Source organism: Leopardus geoffroyi, chromosome E3, assembly GCF_018350155.1.
Source record: "Leopardus geoffroyi isolate Oge1 chromosome E3, O.geoffroyi_Oge1_pat1.0, whole genome shotgun sequence".
NCBI classification, from domain to species: domain Eukaryota; kingdom Metazoa; phylum Chordata; class Mammalia; order Carnivora; family Felidae; genus Leopardus; species Leopardus geoffroyi.
The window spans coordinates 41,400,401-41,424,042 of NC_059340.1; the positions used below are offsets into that span (position 1 = coordinate 41,400,401).

The 23,642-nt window shown below is 66.2% G+C and overlaps 2 protein-coding genes across 9 annotated transcripts; both read right to left on the reverse strand.

Moving 5' to 3' along the window:
* Positions 1–141: 141 nt before the first annotated feature.
* Positions 142–16,771, reverse strand: WDR90 (WD repeat domain 90). Of its 4 annotated transcripts, none has more exons than XM_045461521.1 (43): positions 16,645–16,771; positions 16,211–16,302; positions 15,928–16,104; positions 15,732–15,840; positions 15,375–15,545; positions 14,979–15,093; positions 14,827–14,894; positions 14,434–14,537; positions 14,136–14,345; positions 13,954–14,016; positions 13,654–13,722; positions 12,991–13,101; positions 12,767–12,912; positions 12,640–12,697; positions 12,023–12,141; positions 11,731–11,874; positions 11,516–11,646; positions 11,330–11,446; positions 10,872–11,107; positions 10,509–10,648; positions 10,212–10,342; positions 9,601–9,731; positions 9,076–9,237; positions 8,729–8,857; positions 8,331–8,461; positions 8,211–8,251; positions 7,890–8,021; positions 7,577–7,759; positions 7,136–7,233; positions 6,484–6,586; positions 6,035–6,156; positions 5,712–5,871; positions 5,426–5,616; positions 5,169–5,337; positions 4,936–5,047; positions 4,616–4,787; positions 2,206–2,328; positions 1,877–2,051; positions 1,633–1,763; positions 1,380–1,523; positions 1,185–1,304; positions 1,014–1,098; positions 142–529 (listed from the first exon to the last, which is right to left on the reverse strand). In XM_045461521.1, the coding sequence occupies exons 1-43, from the start codon at positions 16,652–16,654 to the stop codon at positions 318–320; spliced, it is 5,547 nt and encodes a 1,848-aa protein (XP_045317477.1). In that variant the 5' UTR covers positions 16,655–16,771; the 3' UTR covers positions 142–317. The 4 variants fall into 4 exon arrangements, with proteins under 4 accessions (XP_045317477.1, XP_045317476.1, XP_045317475.1 ...); XM_045461520.1 differs by having other exon boundaries at positions 1,877–2,117; XM_045461519.1 differs by having other exon boundaries at positions 142–550; positions 1,877–2,117.
* Positions 16,772–17,572: 801 nt separating this feature from the next.
* On the reverse strand, positions 17,573–23,448 carry MCRIP2 (MAPK regulated corepressor interacting protein 2). 5 transcript variants are annotated; one of them, XM_045461570.1, is made up of 5 exons: positions 22,488–22,748; positions 22,268–22,385; positions 19,470–19,609; positions 18,185–18,286; positions 17,573–17,953 (listed from the first exon to the last, which is right to left on the reverse strand). In XM_045461570.1, the coding sequence occupies exons 1-5, from the start codon at positions 22,537–22,539 to the stop codon at positions 17,883–17,885; spliced, it is 483 nt and encodes a 160-aa protein (XP_045317526.1). In that variant the 5' UTR covers positions 22,540–22,748; the 3' UTR covers positions 17,573–17,882. The 5 variants fall into 5 exon arrangements, with proteins under 5 accessions (XP_045317526.1, XP_045317525.1, XP_045317527.1 ...); XM_045461569.1 differs by having other exon boundaries at positions 19,474–19,609; positions 22,488–22,733; XM_045461571.1 differs by lacking the exon at positions 19,470–19,609 and adding an exon at positions 18,517–18,644 and having other exon boundaries at positions 22,488–22,671.
* Positions 23,449–23,642: the final 194 nt, after the last annotated feature.

Genomic DNA, 23,642 nt, shown 5'->3' on the forward strand with positions numbered 1-23,642 from the left:
TCGCCCAAGGTGCCGCCCCACCCCGCAGCTCCGCGCCAGGACCTGACCCGCCCACTCTGGGCAGGGAGCAGGTCTGGGGGCTCTGTGCAGGCTGAGCTCAGGCCAGGGCAGCAGGATCCTGGAATGACCATCTCACGATGCCAGAATGCAACACCCACGTTTATTTGAACTTCACAGGGCGGAAGCATACAAAAGCTCTCAGGTCGAGAGCGCTTTCCGTAAAGTCCAGGCTCTTGACGATTTACAGCGGCAGGTCCGCTGGTGTGTAGACATGGGCCTAGAAACCACCTTGGCTCAGCGGGAGGCCATGGGCCAGCTCAGCTTCTCCGCCAGGCCGGCCAGGACCCTGAGCCCAGGGACTCCTCTGTGGCCAGGTGGCCTGAGACTTCCCACACCAGGATCTCACTGTGGGCCACTGAGAAGAGCAGCCGGGCAGAGGGGGCGAACCTGCAGAGCTGCACCAAGTCGTCATGGCCAGCAAAGTCCTGCACGGCCCCCGACTCACAGTCCACCAGCCTCAGCATACGCTCTGCGGGCAGAGGGCACAGGGCTGGGCAGGACAGGCAGAGTGCTGCGCATGCCAGGCCCCGTGTCTGTGTAGCTCCGGGGCCCAGGGGTCCCCCAACCCGTCTGGCTGCCGATGCCTCGTGGAGGAATGTGTAGCTAAAAGCCCTGTGCCCTCCGTACCCCCAGGCCTGCTACAGCTGGGACCAGGGGCAGCCGAGCTAAGGGGGGGCCCATCAGCACCAAGGTGCCTCACAACATGGGGCTTTCGAGGCCCCAGTCTACACCACGGAGTCCCTCTGCTGAGGCCCTCGTGCTGGGTACAGCAATCGGCACCCCACACTCCTCATCTCTGGACCCTACGACTCCCCTGGGACAGGTGTCCTCACCCCGCTTCAGGGACAGGGAGCTTGGGACACGGAGGTGAGAGGCACATCTCAGGTGGTGGTACGGGTGACCCACTCGGCCCCGCTCAAGACGGGCTGGAGTCCCTGCCCACCAGGACTCACCAGCAAAGCCAATGGCCATGAGGTGGGCTCCGGGGGACAGGCTCAGGGACACAGCAAAGAAAGGAAGCGGGATCTTCTCCACCACCTGTGGGCAGCGAGCATGAGCCTCCCCTCCCCAGCCTTGGATCCCCCCGGCTCCGGGCACCACGCGGGGGGAGGGGGCGCACGTGCCTGCTTCTGGTGGAGGCTGTAGAAGACCACCTCCGGATGCACGCCGAGACCCGCACACGCCAGCAGGGCCCCATCCCAGGGGCAGAAGGCAACAAGACAGGGCGGCGGACGGCTGGGAAACTGGGGAGGGCACAGCGTGCTGTGGTGAGGCGGGCAGGCAACTGTCCCCGCCGCCCGCGCCACCAGGAGCCTTACCTCCGTGAGGGTGGGCGAGGGGGAACTCAGCCAGTCCAAGAGCTCACAGTGGCCACGTGGCCAGTCGGAGGCCCAGATGCTGATCCGCTGGTCCGAGCTGGCAGCCAGCCACAGGTCGGCACCCTCTGCCCCCAGGTCTCCGCACTGGGGGTGTGTGAGGGCCGGTGGGTGCCTCCTGCCCTGCTGTGCCCAATTCCCCTCCCCTGCCGGCACCCCCAAGGCCAATCCCCGCCAGCTCGTGGGGCCGCCTCACCTCTTTGTTCGTGCTCTGGATGGTGGAGATCGGAGCGCCCCGGTGGTCACTCAATACGTGGAAGGTCATCCCTGTGCGGGGACGGCTCACGGCCACGAGCCCATCCTTATCTCCGGAGAGGATGGTCTGACCTAGGCCAGGCAGGGCCACACTCTGCTATCCTGAAGCCCCTGACCCCAGCCCAGAGGTATGACCTGGGCCCGGCGGGGGCTGCCCTGTCCCCCCGGGGGCCCCCACCCCTCACCATCAGCAGAGAACGCAATGGCCGTCAGCGCAGCCCGGTGGGGGCGCATCTTGAGTTCCATGGCAATTTGGGAGACGCTGAAGACACGCAGGGTGCCATCGCTGTAGCCTGCTGCTATCTGCTGCTCCTCGGGACGCCCGCAGGACGGAGGGCTCCAAGCCAGGCAGAGGCAGCTCTGGGGACCCAGTAGGGACACACCAGCACTCCCCTGAGGGTGGAGGACAGGAGCCCAGCCCCAAGGCAGGGATGGACGCTGCGGGGAGGACACGGCCACCAGCAGGCGGGGCCGGGATGTGGTCTGGGCTCAGCCCCCCGGTGCCCCCCAGTACCTGGTTCAACACCTGGAACTGGATCAGGAGCTCCATGCTGGCCAGGGACCACACTCTCACACTCCCGTCAGCGCTGCATGTGGCCCAGTGGGACGCACTGGGACTGAAAACCACCTCGTTCACCTGCAGGGAGCCAGCCAGCCCCACCTGAGGCCGCGTGGCCCCCAGGCAGAGCGGAGACACAGCAGGCCCGGGTCTGTTTTTCTTTAAAGACGTCATTTTTTAAATGTAATCTCTGCCCTCAGTGTGGGGCTCAAACTCACGATCCTGAGATCAAGGGTCACATGCTCTTCCGACTGAACCACCCAGGCGCCCCAAGTGGTCTAGTCTTGAGTGTGAATTTCAAGCGTAAGCGTGAACTCGTAATGCTTCTCACTTAAAAAAATAATTTGGGGGGCGCCTGGGTGGTGCAGTCGGTTAAGCGTCTGACTTCAGCCAGGTCACGATCTCGCGGTCCGTGAGTTCGAGCCCCGCGTCGGGCTCTGGGCTGATGGCTCGGAGCCTGGAGCCTGTTTCCGATTCTGTGTCTCCCTCTCTCTCTGCCCCTCCCCCGTTCATGTTCTGTCTCTCTCTGTCCCCAAAATAAATAAACGTTGAAAAAAAATAAATAAATAAAAAATAATTTGGGGCACCTGGCTGGCTCAGTTGGTTAAGTGGCCAATTCCTGACTTTGGCTCAGGTCGTGATCGCACGGTTGTTGAGTTCCAACTCGGGGTCACAGAGTCCAGAGCCTGCTTCAGGTTCTGTTTTCCTCTCTCTCTGCCCCTCCCCCGATCACACTCTGTCTCTCTCTCTCTCTCTCTCAAAAATAAACATTAAAAAATAAAAAAAATAAAAATAAAAAACTGGCTGAGCAGTAACAGGTTCCTCTGGGACTCGGACCATGACCTCTATGTCGTCTCCCACGGGAGGGACCCCGGGCTCTGAGAAGAAACAGCCACGGCAGGTCCTGGGAGGAGCTGCAGAGGGCCGCCTGGAACACCTTGTTCCACACGAGAGGGAGATCGCCAGCAAATGCCAGCTCAGGTCAAGGCCTCAGGACCCAAGTGTGCAGGCCCCAGTGGATGAATGGACACGACATCTACCTGGACCACAGGATGGCACTTGGCTTTGACGGGCAACAGCATGGAAAGCCCCGGAAAGCACGGTGCTCAGGAAGAGAAGGCAAAAAGCAATGCCTCCTCAAATCCACAGAAACAGGTTGGTCTATGAGAACCAAGGACCGGGCAGGGGAATGGGGGTGAATGGTTAAAGGGTATGGGGCCCCCTTTTGGGGAGATGAAATGCCCTGAAATTTGACTGTGGTGCTGGTTGTACAATTCTGTGCATGTAACAAAACCACAGGCTTTCAGCGGAGAAAGCACAAGGCACGTGGCTTATGTTGCAACACGCAGCTGTCACCAAGAACAGAACGAGTATGCAGTCCTCACCCATCTCAAACTCGTTTCTTTGATGGCAACTGTCATATCTGAACAAATGAACAGATATTTAAAAAAAAAAGGTGGGGGGGGGCTCAGGTACCAACTCCTAGAACCTCCCGCTGCCTACAGGCTCGCTGAGCATCAGGAGAAACAGTGAGCACGAAGCTGCGGGACCCACATTTCCCTCCAGCGGCTCACAGACACTCCAAACTGGTGGGCCACTGCTGGATGCTGAGGACCAAGCTGGCACCGAGGACACCCAGCCCAGAAGCCAGACGATCGGCTACCCTGCCACTCCTGCCTCGGCCGTGCCTCGGGGGAAGCAAGCTCACCAGGACGTCTCTCCCGAAAAGGATCAGACCAGCACCGCCTAAGACACCCCCGAGCAGTGAGTCATTCTACGAGGACATCGGTGACAGGCAAGCGGTCCCCGAGTGCTTCCTGGTGAGACAGCTCGCTCAGCAGGTGCCACGGGGACAAACTGGCCCTGACCAGGCCCTGGCCTGGCCCCCGGACAGCTCGGACCCCGGGGAGCGCAGGGCAGAGAGGCATGTCCGGCCCCGTGGCCATGGGAGGCTCCAAGGCAGCCAACATGGCTTTTTCGGCAAATCAATTACCAGAGAAAAAAAGGCACCACAAGGAACAGGTCAGAGCAGGCCAAAAGGCTGGGGGGTCCCGCCTGTGGGTCCTGGCCTGGGGGGTCACCTGTGGGTCCTGGCCTGGGGGGACGCCTGTGGGTCCTGGCCTGGGGGGAGGGGCGGCCTGGGGTCCTGGCCTGGGGGGACGCCTGTGGGTCCTGGATCCACAAAGGGTAAGCACGTATCTCTACGCTGCGGAGTCCTCATCCCTGGCGGGACCTCCAGAACCATTTCCACACAAACCCGTCTGACTGCTGGGCTCGGACTGGGAACAACCGGGGGGAGGCAGGGACAGAGGACAGCGTGTGTGGCTGGCTGCCCTGCCCCTGTCCGGCTTGGAAATCCCCTCACCTTACTCCTGTGGCCACTGATGAGGCGGGTGCTGGTGCCCTCGGCCCAGCTGACATACCAAAGGGTCCCCGCCGTGGTGCCCACCACGCCCATGTCCATGCTGTCGTGGAAGACGGCGCTCACGATGGCACCATCCAAGGTCAGTTCGTGCTCCATGAACACAGAGCTAGACCTAAGGTGTGGCGGGGGAGTGGCTTCAAAAGGTGGCAGCCGGGGCCCAGGGCTCTGGGGACACGTCCCCAGCCTGGGGCTACGACCCGCAGGGCCCCGCTCAAGGGGTCAAGGATACTGGCTCCCAGACACACCCACACACGTCCCACCTGGCACGGGCACCTTTGCGCCTCAGCTCCGGCACGGCCCCCACCGCCCACAGGCGTAGGCGCCTGGTGTTGCTTCCGCTGACCAGCCGCGCTCCCGAGCACAGCAACACTCCTGGGGAGTAGGAGGTGGCGTGAGCCGCTTCCCCAGACGCCCAGACCTCGAGACGAAGGCTCCCGGGGAGAGGCCCAGCCCCGAGCCGTCAGGGGGCGCGGGGGCTCCGTCAGGCACCCACCGATCTCGCCGTCATCTGCTTCCCAGGCCAGGAAGCAGCGGCCGGCACGTGTGTCCCAGACACACACCCGGCCAGCGTTGCAGCCGCAGTAGAGCAGAGGCGCGGCCCCGTAGCAGAGCGAGGTCAGCTCGCCCGCCTCCACCTCCACAGGGACGGGCTCCCGGTGCGCCTGGAGGGACACAAGGGCAGCGGGGGTCGGCAACGTCCCGGGGCTGAGCCAGACCCCACCCTCCACCACAGCCTCTGAACCCTGGCACCTGGAGGGTGACGTCAGCCCCGCGTTGCTGCAGGCGCCACGAGGTGACGGCACCTTGGCCCACGCAGGTGAGCTCTCTGGCATCCCTGGGGTTGAAGGCCACGCCGTGCGCTGGCTCCGGCAGGCGGGCGGAGGACAGGAGCTCGCAGGTGGCCACGCTCCACAGGGCCAGGGTGCGGTCACCGTAGTCCCCTGGCGAAGATGCACAGTGGATGCATCAGCTTCCCGGGAGTCTCAGGACAGGCAGGCGAGCCCAGAGACGACGGTCTCCCCGCAACCCAACTCACCCAGTGTGACGAGCAGCGCGTCGTCGGGCGAGAAAGCCAGGGCCTGCACGGCGGTGTCGTGGTAAGAGAGAAGGTGCCGGCAGGAGCCCCCAGGCACATCCCAGATGCGGATCTGGCAGCGGGAGGCTGTGCTGCTGCAGCCCGAGGCAGAGGCCAGGATCTGCCGGGCCGGAAGGCGGGGGGTCAACCAGGAGGGCGCGGCCCACCGGCCCACCCTGGGCAACGTCCTGCTCTGGGGAGGAGAGCCAGCGTGGCTCTCAAGAATCCAGGCTCCCAAGTGCACTCCGGCCCCAGGCGCACAGGGGAGGGCGTGCGGCCAGCACCTGAGCATTGTGGCTGAGGGCCAGCGTGGAGATCTCCTCGGGGTGGCCGAGCCAGTGCCGCTGGGCGCCAGAATGCAGGTCCTCCACCACCACCAGGCAGCCACACGTGTAGGCGAAGAAGCCTGGGGGCAGGGAGGGCACCCCTGAGCCAGTCGGCCGGGCCCAGGGTGCATCCTCCCTATTTGCTTCCACAGCCGTGGGCGCTCGCGCCTGGCAAGCCCAGCTCAGAGGCAACACGGGTCCGTGCGGGATGGAACACAGGACAGGTTACCGGGAGAACACGCCTCAGCTCGGGGATCCCTCCTGGGCCCGCCTCCCGAGCCCTCCGCGGTGGCAAGGGCTCGCGTGGTCTGAGGCTGGGTAGAGCCTCAGAGCCACCTAAGGGTGGGTAGAGCTGGGCCCCTCCCCGCGGCTTCTGGGCTGGGAGCCAGGGTGCGCCGTGGCCCCACCTGTTTCTGGCTTCCAGACCACATTGGCCCGCCCATTCCCGTTGTAGCCCACGACGGCCTTCAGGAGCAGACGCTCGACTCGGGCACTGGGGACAGAGGCACTCTGCGAGGACACGGAAAGGACGATGGTGCGCCGGCACAGCACCCAGCACCCCGCCCCCCCAATGTGTCAAGCTCTTCCCCCCCTCAGGCCGGGGCCGGGGATGAAGCCTTAGGTCATGCAGGATCCCAGGAGACAAATGACAGGAGCCTGAGCCCCAAAGCCTGTGTAAGAGGCCAGGGAAGCCGAGAGGTGTGAATGCGGGGGGCAGGCAGTGCGGGAGGCACCTGGGTCGGGAGGGCGCAGGTGAGGGAGGGGCGGCGGGGGCGGGGGGAAGGGAAGGCTCCACAGGACACCACCCGGGGCCACTGTGGGTGTCAGCAGGGCAGTAAGAGCCTTGACCAGCCAAGCCCGAGTGCAGACACAAGGTGCACGGGAGAGCTGCAGGGGGACTGGCCCCAAGGGCTGTGGCAGCCACCCCAGGGAGACCCCAGGAAACTGAGCTTCCCAGGGAGAAAGAAGGCTCCCAGAAAATGCAGGGCCATGCCCCCTCCACCCCAGGGCCCGCAGCGTCTCCTTGTGAAAGGTGCCGTGAGGATGCCCCCAACTGACCTTGACCAGCGAGGAGGCCTTGTAGCGAGCGGTGAAGTGCCTGTAGCAGTCTGGGCGAGCAGAGGGATGGGCCTGGGCTTTTGTGGGGCTCCGAGCAGCTGGCAGGGAGAAGGAAGAGGCCTCGGAACGTCAGAGCACCCGTGACCGTGACCGTTCAGAGACCCCTCCTTGCACACGGTCGGCTGGCCCTGCCGGATGGGACAAGTGCCTGACCCGCTCCGGATACCTGAGGTCGAGGGCGCACTCAGGCTGCATCCCACCGCTAGCCTGGCCCGGCAGGGGCCCCAGGCCAGCCTACCTGCCCTGCAGGGAACACCTCACAGGGTAAACCTCAGCCTGTCAGCAGCTGGGCCTCCCTTAGGCCACCTGGCACCCACAAGACACCTTGGCCGGCCGGTCATGAGTGTCCCTGCCCCACCCTGCAGCCCCTTCTCTGCTTACTGGCCCAGCCACAGGGGTGGGGACGCATGCTGAAGCCCCAGGGGTCCCCGGGAGCCCCCTGGGCCCCATCTCCAGCCCCGCTGGCCTCTTTCACCAGCATGGGCAGGCTTGAGGCCTGATGGAGCCCCTCGGGGTTGTGGCTCTCCTGGGACGGTCCTTCTTCATCTGATGTGGAGAAAGCACCTGGGGAGGGGCGGGGAAGGTGAGAGGAAGGAACAGAGCTCCCTCGCCCCTGCCCCTGCCCCTCCCCAGAGGCCTGGAGGGAAGCATGCTGGCTCCACCCAACAGTCCCTCCCAGGACCCCCACCCTTACCGTCAGCACCCTCGAGGGGCCCAGCACGGGCACCCAGCTGGAGTGGGGAAGCCTGGGATGGCACAGGCACCTGCTGCCGGGGGAGCCCACCGGTGCCTGCCTCGGTGTCCTCCGGCTGCCTCGCACCTGGGCCTGGAGACACAAGAGGTCAGCCTGGGCTCGGGGCCCGGGGCGCGCAGGGCACACACAGACAGGTGTCCACACACCCCAGTTCTGCACTGGGGACCCCAGGAAAGGCCGGGGCACTATGCTACCCACAGGGACTGAAGAGCCGGCCCCAGAGATCACCACAAAGCCCACCCACGTGGTGGGGCCACTCACCAGCCTCGCAGGTCCGGGGTGCCCCAGGTGAGTCTCCGGCACTGCGGGGCAACAAGAGAGTCAGGTGGGGGGGCAGGTAGCCGCAGGCCTGGTGGACAGGGGTCGAGGGCGGGCACTCGCCTTCCCGAAGGTGACCTCCCGGGGGCACCCAGAACGTCCCAGAGGAAGATGGCATCCGCCACGCTGAGGAGCTGCCGCTGGCCAGGGGCGAAGGCCACAGCGCGCACGGGCTCTGAGTGGCCGATGTAGACCTGGGGGCGACAGAAGGCATGTCCAGAGGCCCTCAAGGCATGGCCGGGGCACCACGGTCCTCCCAGCGCCGGGACAGAAGTGGTGCTCCACGCTTCACGCAGCGGACGCATCCTGCAGGCCTGGCCGCGACCCCCCGACCCTCCAGACCAGGGCCTGAGCAAGAGGTCCTCCGGGCTGTCAGGCCCCAGCGGGCACAGGGTGAGTCGAGGGTATCGTCCTCCACCTGCCCTCCCACCACCCACCACGCACCTGCCTTCGGCACCCACCTGGCAGCCGGGGCTGGCCTTGGCCGGGTAGTCCCACACCCTGATGACCCGGTCAGTGGCCGTCAGCAGGAAGCGGGCATCCCCGCTGAGAGCCAGGGAGGGGCAGGCCACAGAGTGGAGGCCTGATAGCTGCAAGAGGGCTCTTGTCAGTGAAGGGAGATTGAAGCTCACAGAGGCCCCGCGTGGGAGAAGCCTCTCCTTCCTCCCTTCTCAGAAAACGCCCCCTCTGAGGAGCACCAGGTGGCCCGGGGCCCCCCGCCCCCCGACTCCTCGAGGCACTGCGGGTACCGAAGCGGGAACCCAGAGAGAAAAAGAAGCCAAGCCGCTGACCACGGCCCCGGGCTCACCTCCCGGACCACGCGGCCCGATGCGGCATCCAGCACCACCACTGTGTGGGACGACGTGGACACTAGCAGGTGGCCGGGGGGGACGGGCCCAAAGCAGATGGCCACAGCCGAGTCCAGGCGGCTGCTGGCCAGCTCTAGGGCACTGACATCAACTCGCAGCAGCTGGGGGAGAGCAGCCAAGTAGCCACCGGCCACGACCTCCCGACGGAGCTGACGCCCCCAGAGCCAGAGCGCGGGAGGCGGGCAGCCTCAGGCTCCCACTCAGCAGCCCTGCCTGCCTGTGGCTCACACGCCGTGTCTGAGTCAAGGCAGCGGAGCCTAGACCCTCCCCGAGGTAAGCACAGCGTCCCGGCTGCCCCCTCAACTCCCTCCGGCTCCATACCAGGCCAAGGAGAGCCCCTGCCCCTCCCTGCCTCCCCCCACCCTGGTGGAACCCAGGACAGTCACACAGCAGCCAAGAGATGATCCCCACGGAGTCTGCTGGCCGGGCCGACACAGACACACAGAAAGCTCCAGCTGACTCACCTCTTCTAGGGAGGCTGTACTCACGATGGTCACCACGTACTTGGAGGGGCCCACGAAAGCCAGCAGGCGGCTGTCCCCACTAACCACCAGGGCATTGGGGGTTGGGTGGGCATCCCGGCACACCATGTTAGCTGCCGGCAGCACGGGGGAACACGGTCAACTGGGTGCAGAGAGGGTACCCGCAGGAGACACGGGTCAGGACCCAAACCTGCCCCCAGCTGTGGGAAACACCAGCCCAGAGCCTGGCAGGTCACACAGCAACAGCCCCCAAGACCCACACGCGAGAGCACCAGGTTACCCGGCTACTGCCGGGGCGGCTGGCGGTTCTCCAGGTGACCACCTGGCTGGCCCGAGTCACAGCAGCCACGAGAGAAAACGGACAGATGGCCTCGGGAGGCGCCCTGGGGTGGGCCGACCCCCACCTGGTGCTCAGGCCACACACCTGCTCCTGGAGCAGGCTGGCACGGACCCTCACGGACCTGCACTGACCTGGGGGCCGAGGAGTCCCAAACCACCCTCACCCCGGAGCTCTGGGTAGCGAGCGAGCCCCACCCCGCAGGGACCCGACAAGGACACGGCTGGAGGGCCCGGTGGGGCCCGGGGGGCCCGACCTGTCACACGCAGGACGCGGCACTGGGCGGTCGAGCAGTGGTACTGGGCCAAGGTGCCCCGAGAGCAGGAGCTGAACAGGAAGCTGCCGTCGGGGCTGGCGGCCAGGCCGGTGACCGCTCCTTGGTGACGCCTGTAACACACAGGGACACCCACTGCCCAGACCTCTCACAGCCGGGCCTGGCCGAGTCCCCGGAGGGCAGCGGAGGGCCGTCCCCCACCCTGCCCGGCTGCCCCCCCCACACCACGTCAGCTTCCACCACGGGTGTCTGTGGGGCTGGAGCCCGCCGGGCACCCACCTGTGCCGTACCAGAACCCCAGCGGCCTCCAGGCTGAAGGAGCAGACGGCCCCGCTGGCAAAGCCACAGAAAAGAACAGGCCGCGTGGGGTGGAAGGCGATGGCGCGCGGTGTCTCCTCGGGGGACCTCAGGTCATACAGCTGGAGGGCGGGGCTCCGTGAGGGCACGCAGAGGCAGGGCTACCAGATGGCCTCTGGCCTCAGGAGCCCGTCGGCCAACCTCTCCAGCTGGCCTGAGCCCTCAGGCCCCACGGGCCCTCCTGTGTTCCACGTCTGCCTGGGCCCCACCCACCAGCCCCCAGGGTGGCCTGCGGCCTTCCGGTCCCCCCCCCTCCGCCATGCCTCCCTTCTGGCCACACACAACCTGCTGCAGGGTCGCCAGGTCCCAGACGCGGACGGTGTGGTCCTGGGACACGGTGGCCAGCTGCCCTCGGCTGCACTCGGTGGCCAGGGCCAGCACCGGCGCAGCGTGGGAGCGAGCCAGCGTGTTGTATTCTCGGGAGGGGACGTCCAGGAAGCCCAGGTGGCCCGAGAGGGTGGCGGACAGCACACGCAGACCGTCAGGGCTGACGCAGACCCAAGAGACCGGGCCCTCGTGCTCTGCAGGCGAGGGGGAAGGAGGGGGGCTCGGCGACCTCTCGGCCCCTACCCTACCCACACAGACCCGTCTCCTTGCGGCCTGCGGCTCCCCCATAACCACCGGCTCCTGGGCTCAGCGCTCAGCCCTCTGGAGCCCGCGACTGCCCCCTAGCCAAGGGATGGCCCCAGAACACGGCCCTCCCGCGGCAGCTCTGGCGGTGGCAGTCGGTGTCATGGCCCCACCTGCCTCTAGGAGCACGGAGGAGAAGTCCAGGGGCCAGAGGCGCACGTAACCGTCATCGGAGCCCACGGCGCACGTGGTCTGGGAGACACTGAGGCTGCTGATGGAAATGCCGGGGCCTAGGGGGTGGGCGGCGTCAGCCCAAAGCATCGGGACCGCTCCCCCCACGCAGCGGGGGACCCACCCACCTGCGCCAAATGGCTGCTTCTGTGAGGAGTGGCCGCCAGGGGTCTGTGCGGGCAACAGACGGCGAGCGCGCCGCACGGCCCTGCGCCGGTGGTCGATTTCCAGGATGTGGCCGCTGCGGCCGCACACGTAGCTGCTCGGGAAAGCGACAAGTGAGGGCCGAAGGGGCAGCAGGAAGCAGGAGCCAGCCAGTCACGGGAGCGAGGGCAGGGCTCACAGCGTATGGCTGTCCTGGGCCTGCCCGAAGGCCAGGTCGGTCAACTCCAGCACGCGGTGCTCCCCCAAGTCCACGGGGCAGGAACGCAGCTCCCCGCCTCGCAGCCGCCAGAGCCGTATGCCGCCCTGCCCGCACGACGCCATCCTGCCCGGCAGAAACCCGACACTGAGGACGGTCCGCACGCCAGGCAGGAGGGGCGGGCTCAGCCCCCACCTGGGCCCCTGGGCTGCCCAGGACCCATCCCGGCAGGGCAGGGGCAGGGGCAGGGGCAGGGCAAGGACAGTCCGATCACCTGGTTTCATCGAAAAAGGCAACCTTAAACGCCTGGATGTCAACGCCGGTGTGCGTCTTTGCCAGAAGGACGGCCTCGCCGCCTCGTCCCACCTGCTCTGTGCCCCAGGCCAGCACCACCTGCGACAAACCCGTGCTGAGGGCCCGAAGCCCGCCCACCCGCCCCGCCTGGCCTCCCCTACGCCTCAGCTCTCCCTTCCCATACCAGCCCGCCTGGGCCCTCGGCGGCCAGGAGTGTGGGCGTGTCGGCCTACGCGCGTACCCCTCGGCTTCCACAGACGCTCGAAGCCGGGCGCGTCTGCGGAAACGGCGAACACCGACCCACAAGCAGAGACGGACCCGCGGGAGCATAGGAGACCCCGTGGACGCAGCGGACTTGTGAAGAGCTGACGTGTAACACGGCCAGCAAGGACAGCGTGCCTCGAATAAACGCTGCCCCCGTCCGGGAGGGCCGAAAACCCGCCGTACTACGTAGTGCGCACGGAGCGCGAGGCCGGGCCGGGGAGCTCTGCTTCCCAAGCAGTCTGGACTCTACCTGCGCCCCGGGCCCCCAGCCCCGGCCCGTTACCGCTCGCCCGTGGGGGTCCTCGCCCTGGCCCCCCAGCCCCGGCCCGTTACCGTTCTCCCATGGGGGTCCTTGCCGACGCCACAGAGCAGCACCCCGTTGCTGGAGAAGCTGCAAGGGCAGGCGGGCGGTGAGCGTCGCTGGGGCTGGCCCCCCACCCCTCAGAGGCCCCACGCCCACCTAAGGGAACAGAGGCCGTGGACCGGGCTCCGGAACAGGGACAGACACCCCCCGGTCTGGAAGTCCCACAGGCGCAGCATGCTTGGGGGCCGGGCCTGGGCTGAGGCCAGCAGCGAGCCGCTCCCATCCAGCGCCAGGGCAGAGACCTGGGGAGGGGGCAGGTTGAGGGACGGGGCTCAGCCTGCAGGCGCGAGCCCCCCCGGGGACGGGCCGGCGGTGCCCACCTTGTCAGTATGGCCGACAAAGAAGCGCTGCTCCCGGGTGCCCACGTGCAGGACCACAATGACTGCGTGGCAGGGATACACCACAGCAGCCCCATCCTTGGTCCACAGGGCCTGTGCACGGGGGCCAGAGTCCGGCGTCACAGGCCGGTTGGCCTCACGCCTCCTCAACCCCGGCACAGCCCACCCTGTGTTTCCGGGATGCGCGCGTGCGCACACACACACACACGCACACACACACACAGGGCCTCCTCTGAACCCCGTCTGCGAGACAAGAAACTCTGGGGCTCAGACAACGAAACACCGGAACCCACAGAAACTCGTGGCAAGCACAGGACCGTACAGACCCAGAGGTGGTGCCCACGCCCAGCCCCACACGCCAGACGACAAGCATCAGCGCCTCACACAGCCGAGTGTGAGTTCTCGGGCCGGCGGAAGCGCCAGCAGCCGGGCCAGTGCTGACCCAGCCTGTGCTCATGGAACAAGCAAGGGACGTCCGGACAGGAAGTCCACACGTCCGCTAAGAAAACACAGAGCCACGTGCAGGCATGAGATTGAGGACCTCAACACCCTCAAGCTTAGAGGCCCACGTAGGCAACCAGGGGAGACACAGCTTCTCCCACTGCACCCTCTGTGTAGTTCCAAAAAGAACATAAGAGCCCTCACCCATTTGGTACTGTGGCCCCCAAAGCCAATGACGCCCTTGAGCTTGAGGATGGGATCCGGAAGAAAGCTCTGAAAGCAACAAAGTCCCAGTGAGACCCCGGGAGGCGAGGCCCCATCCACTGGGACTGCACCAGCCAGGGCCAGTCCCTCCCTCCCGAGAAAGTGCCATCGTCCTCGTGGCTGCCAGCTGCACTGTGGCAGGGAGCCGGGATGTGGCCACAGTGCGGACCCTCCAGGGACTCTAGCTCCTGCCCCTGCCTGGAGTCCAAGGCCCCCGAAGATCACTTGCTGCCTCCTTACTCTTTGTTCAAAGACAGTCTCGCCCAAGGTCATCTCTGGCCTGCTCTGCTTTCTGCCAGGAGGCTGGAAAACAAACGGTTATCAGAAGCCCAGCAGCCCCTGTCCATACCTCACCGAGGCCCCACTCCCTCAAGGCCTCACCCCCACTCAAGGCCCCTACCTTCCCTGGAAAAGGCACTGACCTGGCGCGGGGCCACATCCTCCAGGGCCACGGGCACCGTGGCTGACTCCGGGGCAGCCGTGTGAACACCGTTGCCGGCTGCGTGCTCGTCAGTGACCTCCGCCCTGGCCGAGGGCTCCTGGCTACGGTCACGGGGGCCATTCATACCGGGGACCTCCGAGTGCTCACAGAACAAGCTGACCTCTGGAAGGGGCCTGGGCACAGGCCGGGCCTGGTGAGACCGCAGAGGTACAAGTGCCTGTCAGCACCCTAGGGCCACCACCCTCCAGCCCCATCCCCGAGGGCGCAGGAGCACTCACGGCTGTGGGGCCAAACGTCTGGACCGCGGGGGACACGCCGTCCGGGAAAGGATTGCTGAAAGCCACTGGGGGAGGGACGAGCTCCCGCACGCGCCCCCGGAAAACTGGAAAAGAGCAAATGCGTGTGGAGCAGAGCACAGAGGCCCGGGGAGAGCGTGGGCCCTGGCCTCGCCACTCCTCCGGCCGCAGCCCACCCTTCCACCCTGGGCCCCCCGCGAGGTCTGAGGCCAGCAGGCACCCCACGCGACCTCCCGCACGGTTCTGGCACCCCAGGACGGCCTCCAGACTAGGCCCGGCCCCCGCGGGCCCCATCCCGCCAGGCTCACCACCCCCACACGGTGCCAACACCCGCTCCTGCCACGCTCCACGTCCCTGCTGACCCCGCAGGCCCACCTGCCTCAGGAGGGGAGCGGCTCTTCTGAGCCGGCTCGGAAGATGCTCTCGAGCCGACACTTGGAAACCTTAACGGGGTGGAGGGACAGTCAGCGTCCAGACTGCCCTGCCCTCCCTTCGGCAGCCGCCTCAGGACGGGCAGAGCCGCTCACCGGATGTGGACGTAGTGCTGGTGCCAGCTGTCCCCCTTGGGCACCGGGAATGCCATTTCTCGAGGTACAGGAGTGACGGGCAGCTTTGCCCGCCGGGCCTCGGCAACGGTGACGGCTACGAAAGGCAGAACCGGTTCAAGGAAGCCCACCCGGCTCCCTCTTCCAACACAGGCGAGACTCAACACCGGGGGACGATACGGTGTCACCCGGTCCCCAGCCCACAGCCACCACCGCCCCTTGCCCCCCCACGGGCGCCTCAGGAGTCGGGGGGCTCCGAGACGGCTGCGATGCCAGCCCCTCCTGCTGAGAACCCCGGGACGGAGGGAGGGGAGGCGCGCACGGGCAGCGGGAGGGGACGCCGCGGTAGGAGCACGGGGTACGGGCTGCGGCGCCTACCGGGCTCAAAGCACAAATCGCTGGTGTAGAGGCTCTTGACGAGCAGACTGGCGCACAGCCTGACGCTCTTGAGGTGACCATAACGCCGGTTCAGGAAGACCAGGAGGATGTCCTGCAGATCCAGCTGCAGGCACGTCCAGCGGGCACCAGAGGGGGCAACGCCAGCCAGGTCTGCACAGCATGAGCCAAGGTCAGCGCCCGTGGTCTCGGCGGCCAGCCCACGGCGCTCCACTTGGCCGCAACCACGCGTGCCCCCCGGCACCTACCCCTGGGCCTGGGCCTGCCCACCTCCCTCCCTGCTCCCAGGCCGCCTCTCCCGGACCGCTGAATCCTGTTCACCCCCTGCCTCCACCTCACCTTTCCTAGACGTCCCCGCCTCACAGATGAAGGGAAACTGAAGCCACGTGGCCGTAGACTTGAACTCCCTGAAGAGGCTGGAGAGGGACACACGGATGACCTGGCTGTCCTGCAGGCAGAGCATGACCGTGAGAAGACAAGCGGGGCTGCAGGAACGCACCCCCCGCCCCCCAGCCCCCACTCCCGAGCTCGGCACCTCAGTGGCTACGTCCAGATGAATGACGAAGTGCTTGGAGGGCAGGGGCCGGAACAGCACATACAGGTACCGTCCCGTCAGCCCCAAAGACTGGGTGCTGGTTTGGGGGAGCTGAATGTAATTCCCGGCGGACACGGAACCCCGGATGCGATACACCGTGCACTTGAGAGTCTTGTCCTGAAAAGAGACAAAGCGGCACACGCGTGACCCTTGGGTGGTTCTACGAAATGTCTCAGGAGCGAACGGGTCCCTGCTGCTGCCACCAAGTCCCTTGTCCGCTTACTGTCACAGGAGTCACGTCGCCTTCCTTAGCAGACCGCTTCCACTCGCCCACTTTGAAGTGTCTGAAGACGTTGAGGAACGGGTGCTGCCACGCTGGGGGGTCACGAAGGTATGAGGACCCCCACGGGCATGAAGGCCTGACCCCAGGTGCCAGACCCCCGCGGGTCCTTGGGGGAAACCTGTCCCCGGGTGCCAGACCCGCGCGTCCTGTCCCCGGGTACCAGAGCCCTGCGGGTCCTGGGAGAGGAGAGCGGCATCCCTCCGTGGGCCTCCAGACCTTCCAGCGAGGGGCCAAAGTCTGGCTCTACGCTCCCCCCCCCCCCCCCCACGGTGACGGCGATCACAGCGCGCGGACCCGGCTGGGGCAGCGCGGGTTCAGTACGCTCCGGTCCCCGAACCCCGGACCCCGAGCCCCGGCCTCCCGCGCGCCGCTACCTTTCGCCATGGCGTCCCGGCTCGCACTTCCCGCCTAGACCGCCGCTCACCCTACGCAGGGCACGCAGCGCGCGCTTAGCAACGGCCGCCTGGCAACGGCGCCACTTCCGCCGGCCGGCGGACAGGGGCACGTGACCTGCGGCGGGGCGGGGCGCACGAGAGCGCGCGGTGGTGGCCGCGTGACTGCGATCGGCCAGGAGTCCGGTCGCGCGGCCCGGGTCACGGCCGGAGGGTGCTCCTGGCTCGCTGTCCGCAGCCTCTCGGGCGCCTCGGGCCTCTGCGGCCACTCTCCAGCCGGGGCCCCTGCGGGGATGCTCTAGCAACTCTAGCTGTGGGGACCTGGGAGGGGCCTCTCTGGGGCCCACCTGTATAGCGGGAACGCCATGTGTGGTGGGAACGCGCTTGGCAGAATTAGTCCGTACCCACCGACGGCCCAGACTGGGCACCTGCTGCCTCCAGCCCTCTAGCGATGCCGTCCACACCGGCGGTACTCCAGTTGGTCCCGTGTCAGCCGCAGGCAACCCCACCCACCCAAGAGGCAAAGCAGCGTTTCACAGGGCAACTCACCTGTGTTCAGTGTCCAGCAGCTCTGGGGGATTAAGAGACAGGACTAGGCGTCCTGAGACTTGGCCCCAGCCCCGAGCCACTGGGACTATATCCCAGGGCTAGTTTCGTAACATTTGTGGGTCTGGAGATGGGGTAAAGCACCTGCCAAGGGAAGAGAAAGCCGGGTGGTGCGGGGTAGGTCCCGTGACATCCAAGGAAGAGGAGCTGGCCCAGGGCCCCGGCACCTCTGTCAGGACCCAGGAGGGCCAGAACTGGGCAGAACCGCACTGTGGAGCCAAGGAAAGGTCGGGCTGGACGCGGCACAGGGACAGGAGGACCCTGACCCCACCCCCCACGCACCAAGTAACAGCCACTCAAAAAGGGCAGTTTCTCGACTTTATTATTAGCCTGGAGCTCCTCCCTGCCAGCCCTAGGGGCTGGTCCCCGGGCACAGTGAGCAGGATTGAGGTCAGACAGTTTCAGCCCCTGGCAGCATGGGACAGCCGGGCCAAGGGGTCAGCAGGTGCAAAAGTCCAAATGCTGGCACTTCAGGTGTGGCCGGCGCCTGGCCGGGCTCAGGGTGGAGCATGGTCCGCCTCAGCAGTTCATCAGGGCGCCGTGGTCCTCTCCTGGCAGGGGTCCACCATGAGGCTCATTTGGGCCCTGCAGGGGAGCGGTTCCTTCCAAGGTGGCTAGGAGCAGTTAGTGATTCTGGCCAGGAACTGCTGCGCCCACCACTCGTCCAGGTCAATGGGCACGAAGTCTGCGGGCACAGTAGAAGGCTGGGCAGTGACGCTGCCTCCCAGGTCGGTCAGTGTCTCTCCCTGTGAGCTGACCACAAGCCCTTCACCCAGGCCCAAATGTAGCAAGCGCTAGGAAAAAGCGGGTCAAGTTCAAGCGCCCTCCCCAATCCCCTGGGGCTAGAACCCAGCAGGGCCCAGGTCAGGGTCAGAGGGAGTGGGGGGGGTCTCCCTGAGGGCAGGGGAGGGCTCACTCTGCAGCCGGGGGTTGGGGGTCTTCTCCACATACTGCACGGGCCTGGGCCCACTCTCGCCAGCTGGGCCACCACCCAGCTGCCGCTCCACTTGCTGCCACGCTGTGGGGAGAGGGCAGTCGGACTGAGCCAGGGCCCTGGCATCCTGTCTTCCGCCCAGAGCCTGGTGGCCACCCTGGACCCCAGCCCAGAACTGGAGCAGGCAGTCCCCTGGACGGTCATGGGACAAATAGAGAGTTGAGGAAGGGCCCGGCCCTCTGGCTACTCTGAGTCAGGTGGCAGTGGGGAAGAGGAACAGGGGCCCGAGCCACACCCTCGGGCCTCAACGCTACCTTCAGACACAAATCGGACGTTTTCCTCATGGGCCAGTGTATAGGTCTCTTGGGTCCCCTCAAGGGATGGAGATGTGATGGGGGGCCGCCGGCCATTCACCCGATTGAACACGAGCCTTGGCCCCGGGCTGTGGAGGGGGGAGGAGCCAGTCAGCAACTGTCCAGAGCCCAGGTGATGCCCGGCAAAGCTCCAGGAGCAGGTTCAGGCCACACACCCCCACCCCGGGCCCGGGCCCAGCCCAGGCACTTCCTTGAACTTCAGGGCGGCTGCAGGGGTGGTCGAGGCCGCTCCCCACAGGCCCAAGCCCCCAGCAGCTCAGTTCACACCTGCGGTCCCCAGCCATGTCCCAGATCCCCAGCAGGGTTCCCTGCTCAAGGCACACAGGTGCTCTTTGTCCAAGGGTCTCTCGGGCACCCCTGCTGCCACCTGCATCCCGCCTCCCCAGGACGGGCCAGGCCTGCGGCAGCCCCTGTTCTGACCTGAGCTACTGCCGGGTCACTCTGTCCCAAGCACAATTCTCGGCCATCTTCTTCCCCCACAAAAGCTTCTCCGTCTCACCATTACCCCCAGTGTGGGAGGAAGGACCCAAACAAGAAGGTGGTCTGCGCCCTTCCCTCTTCCTGGCCGCCCCAGGCTCCGTGGGGATGAGCCCTAAGTGATGGTCTGGCCGAAGACCACTGGGTCGGGAAGGTGTGACTACAACCCCAGCCCAACCCTGCAGGCCCCAGACCAGGCACCGCTGTTGCCCACAGGGGTGGGAATGTTGAGTGAAGAGGCGGTCCCCGGGAGCCCGGGGCTCAGCCTACTGGGTGTGGGAGGTCCAGGGAGCCGCTGGGTCTGTCCCAGTCAGCAGGGCCCAGGGCGGTGATGGGCCCCTCCAGCTGGCGGCAGCTGGCCTGGCCCTGCACACACAAAGCCCAGGACGGGGCCGTGGAGGGGGCGGGGCCCGCACCTACAGCAGGAGGTGGGAGCCGGGAGTCCTGGGCTGCACGTGCCACTCCGCCAGGCACTCGCGGTCCCGCCGGCCTGCTCGCCTTCCTGGGCTCAGGTGCCCCACCGCCGCTCGGGGGTCCTCCTTGGCTGAGAGGGCCACTAAAATAAAGAGGAGGGTCTTGAGGGGCACCGGTCCCGCCAGCTCTGGGCCGGCAGGGTCTGGTGGCCCAAGAAAATGTAGAGGGGCGGGGCTCCTCCCAGGCCTGAGCTGCACCAGCCAGGGGGTGTGAAGGTTTGTCCTTGCCTCGGACAGCCCCTCGCCTGCCACCCCCGCCCCCACAAAGGCTGCTGGTTCCAGGAAAGTGGAGGCCGGACATCAAAAAATCAAAACAAAAAAGGGAATTGCAGCCATAGGCTGTGAATCACAGGGACCACGGTGGTGGCCTGACCAAGGCTGCGTAGGGGCCCGAGGGGCAGGCGCCCACCTGCCTGCTGCCTGGAGTCATTTACGTAAGGCCCCTCCACAGGCCTTCTGGTGAAAGGACACTGGCTCGAGCGTGCACCTGTGGATGAAGGCCACACTGTGCCTGCTCCCAAGGGTGGTGCCCCCAGGCATGCTCCAGTGCCCCTGCTCAGGCCTACCTGGGTATCTTGTCACATAGTCTGCTCTCCGACCCCTGAGGTCAACCGCCCACCCATTTTCCAGCCCAGGGCCCCAGACTTGAGAGGGAAGTGACCTGCCCAAGTCACATGCTGCGTATGGGTGGCAGTTTCAGGACTTAACTGCACACCTGTCTGACCTCAAAGCCCACAACTCAGTAAAACCCCCAGGCTGCCTCCCCCACCTGCTCACATGACCACAGGTGGTCACGCGGCGTCACATTATTTTCTTTCCAAGGACGGATATCGCCTCCACTGATGTTTTCTCTCCCGTCGGTCTCACACTGGGAGCCTCAGAGGCACAGACCCACGTGGCCTGTTCACCACCATGGCCAGTGCCCAGACCCATGCCTGGCTGGAACCCCAGCCTGTATATTTAGCTGGTCAGACACCTGGCACACCTGTAGGGCACCAGGCGTAGAGGATGCGGCAGCGGCCCAGACACGCCCTCTCTCACCGGCCAGTCAGGGCGAGGGATGCTGGGGCAGTACAAAGGCACAGCAGAGAAAACAACAGGAACGCTGCAGCCGTTTTGGAGGGGGGGGGCCCTGAGAAGGTGCAGGAGAGGGGGTAGGGAGGACCCACAGGCTGCTTTGGCCTCCTGGCAGGGTCCTTTCAAGGCAACTGGGACTGCAGGCAGGGGCAGCTCCAAAAGAGGGAGTGATTGGGGAAGGGAGTGGGCCGGCCCAGCGAGCACACAGCATGCCTCACTACTCCCTACACAAGCGGGACACTGAGGGACACGCTCCCTCAGGCCAGGCTGGTCGGCACCCCCCTGGCCTGGCAGGCTGCGGTGTGCCCAACTGGCTAGGGCCAGATGAGGACAAAGGTGAGGCCTTCCGGGGGTGTGAAGGGCTCTATGCTGTCTGTCCCGTCTTCTTCCCTAGCACTTGCCAGCTGTGTCCCGGATGCGCCTTGGGCCAGCGACAACGGGCAGATGGTGGTAAGTTTCTCCAGGTGGAGCACCTGGGCCACTTGGGTCCCAGACTGTCTGCCTGGGTGACCAGAGGTGGCTATATGCCTAGGTCTCTTTTATTCCTCTGGGCAGTAGGGCAGCTGTGAGGACCCAAGCTGAAATCACAAGGCAATACTATAGCTCAGCCTGGGTCCCAGGAGTCACCCCCCAAGGCCCTGTTCACCTGTCTCCCCACGACACACCTGTGGCTGGCCCAGAACGTTTTCATCACTAGGATCCAAGTGTCAACCGGCCCCCAGCAGAAGGCCCCCCGGGGAAGAGTCTCGGCCCAGAAAGATCCCCACAGGATGCCCCCTCCAGGCAGGCGCCCGTCACCTGCACCCTCCTCAGCGATGCCACCTTGTTTATCTGCTGCCTGGACACACATCCCTAGTGCAGGCGGCCTCAGGCCTCTGTGGGCCTAGAAGAAAGCCCAGGGCCCAGGAAATGCATAGAATAAGTGACACCGAAGGTCCAGAGTCGAGACAAAAAAGTAAAAGGCTCAGCTCTGGGAGATGGAGAGGATCTGACCTTCAGGTCAAGGTCACGTGGAGGCCAAACTGACTGGGACTGCCATTCCTGTGGCCACAGGGGTTGTAGGCTGGCAAAACTGGTGATCATAAAAAGGCAGAAAACTGCAGCTTCCAGCAAGCCCTGACCATCTATCTGTGGGAGGCCTCCCAGTGCCCAGCCAGGGTGTTGTGGGTGAAGGGTAGAGGAGAGCAATGGCCTGGCAGGGCCAGAGGGAACCACGTGCACCCTCTCCCCTAGCCGGTTCCGCAAGGACGGGGCCAGCGCCAGGAGGCCTTCAGGGCCAGCACTCCCGGGGATATTTTGCTCTTGTCCTCCTGGGCAGCTCGCCTCAAACCTCGGCCTTGCCGCCCAAGGTCGCCCGGGGCATGTGAGTCAGCCGCGTGGAGCTCCTCCGATCCAGGAGCTGGTCAGCTTCCTCCCCACTCGGGGTCGCCAGGATCCCACAGGGCCAGCGCGGGAGAGGGGTTCATGCACATCCAGCCCAGCCCCTCCGACCCAGCCAGGTGCCAGGTGAGGTGGAGGCGCCGAGGTGCGGAAGCCAGAGCTGCCCGCGCGGGCGGGGTCGGATGCCCCGCCCCCGCGCCCTCCCGGGGCATGTGGCCGGGTCTCCGCAAACCTTCCCCAAGGTCACCCTCTCTGTGCCGCGGCGGCCGGCCCACGCGTCTCACCTCGACAGGGGCCAGGGTCCCGGCGGCTGCGCCCGCGGGGGCGATGGGGTCGGCGGCGCGGGCTGCCGGCATTTCAGGAGCTCGCCGAGCCTGCTCTCCACCTGCTGCTGCGAGGGACCTGCGGGCACGGGGCGCGTCAGCCGTCGCCGAGGCTGGGCGGTCACTCCGCGGACCCTCCCCCCGGCGGCCCTGCCCGCCCCCGGCCCCTCGCCCCACGCACCTGTGCGGCGCTGCGCGACCAGCTTGCTGGGCCCCTTGGTGATGGTGTACATGGTGCGGACGGGCAGCCAGCCCGCGCGCTCGCCCGGACGCACGCCCTGCCCTGCCCTCCGCCCGGGCTCGCACTCGGCGGGGGCCCAGGGCGCGGCCCCTTTAACCGGCGGCCGGGCGCGGCGGGGAGGGGGCGGGCCGCTACACGCCCCCGGCCCTTAAAGGGCCCGCGCGTACCGGTCGGCCTCGGGGCACGCGGCGGAGGTCGGGCCGCAGTAACCAGCGCCCCACCCCGCCTGGCCCAAGGCCAAGGCAGAGGAAGCGTTCTGAGGCCTGGGACGGCCTTCGGCCGCCTGAAGGCCAGGTGAGCCGCGGGGGAGGCGGGGGCGTTGGCAGGCGCTGGGAACGCTCTGTGTGGACCCTGGAACCAAGGCTTGCCCCCACTCCTGTCGGGGAGCTTCGGCCAAGGTGCCCGCGTGGGCCTGGGCCAGTATCAGGGGGCATTCTGGGCCTGTGTCTTGGGACTGCTGGGCCAGAGACCAGAAAAAGTGAGTCCGCCCCCTGGGTTTGGGCAGAGACCCAACGCCCTGGGAATCTCCCTTCCACTCCAGGGGACAGGAATAGTGGGTGCACTCCATTTCCTGACTCAGCCTCCCATGCCAGGGTCCCCACCCAGGTTCGGGGAGGGGAGGCCCCTTATAGACTGGGACCAGTGTGAGGGTGATATCCTGGGGAGAGAGAAGGTGGGTGAGGACGCCCAGTTTGCCTGTTTAACTCCAATTGGAAGGGAGCAGTTACCTCCCACTCCCGCCCTCTTGGAGGCATAGAGGTCCCCCTCCAGAGCTGCCTGGGGACCAGGCCTGCCTGGAATGTAGGGGCCAGGTGGCCTCCCACCCGCAGGCTTCCTTCGTTCTAGCTCACAGGCTGCTCCGAGCTCCTCAGGTTGAGGCCGGGGAACCAGGGCACTCTGGAGCCTGTGAGCCTGAGGACCTGGTGGGCTCAGCATAAGGCTCCCCTCATCCTCCATTTGGTTGAATTCAATCCTTAACATCCCCCCACCCAAGAAACACTCTGTCCAGAGTTGTCCAGGGGTCTTGGAATCCACCCCCGAGGCTTGTGTGGCTCCCACGGGGCTCCTACACTGTTCCCACAAGTATTTGAGGAG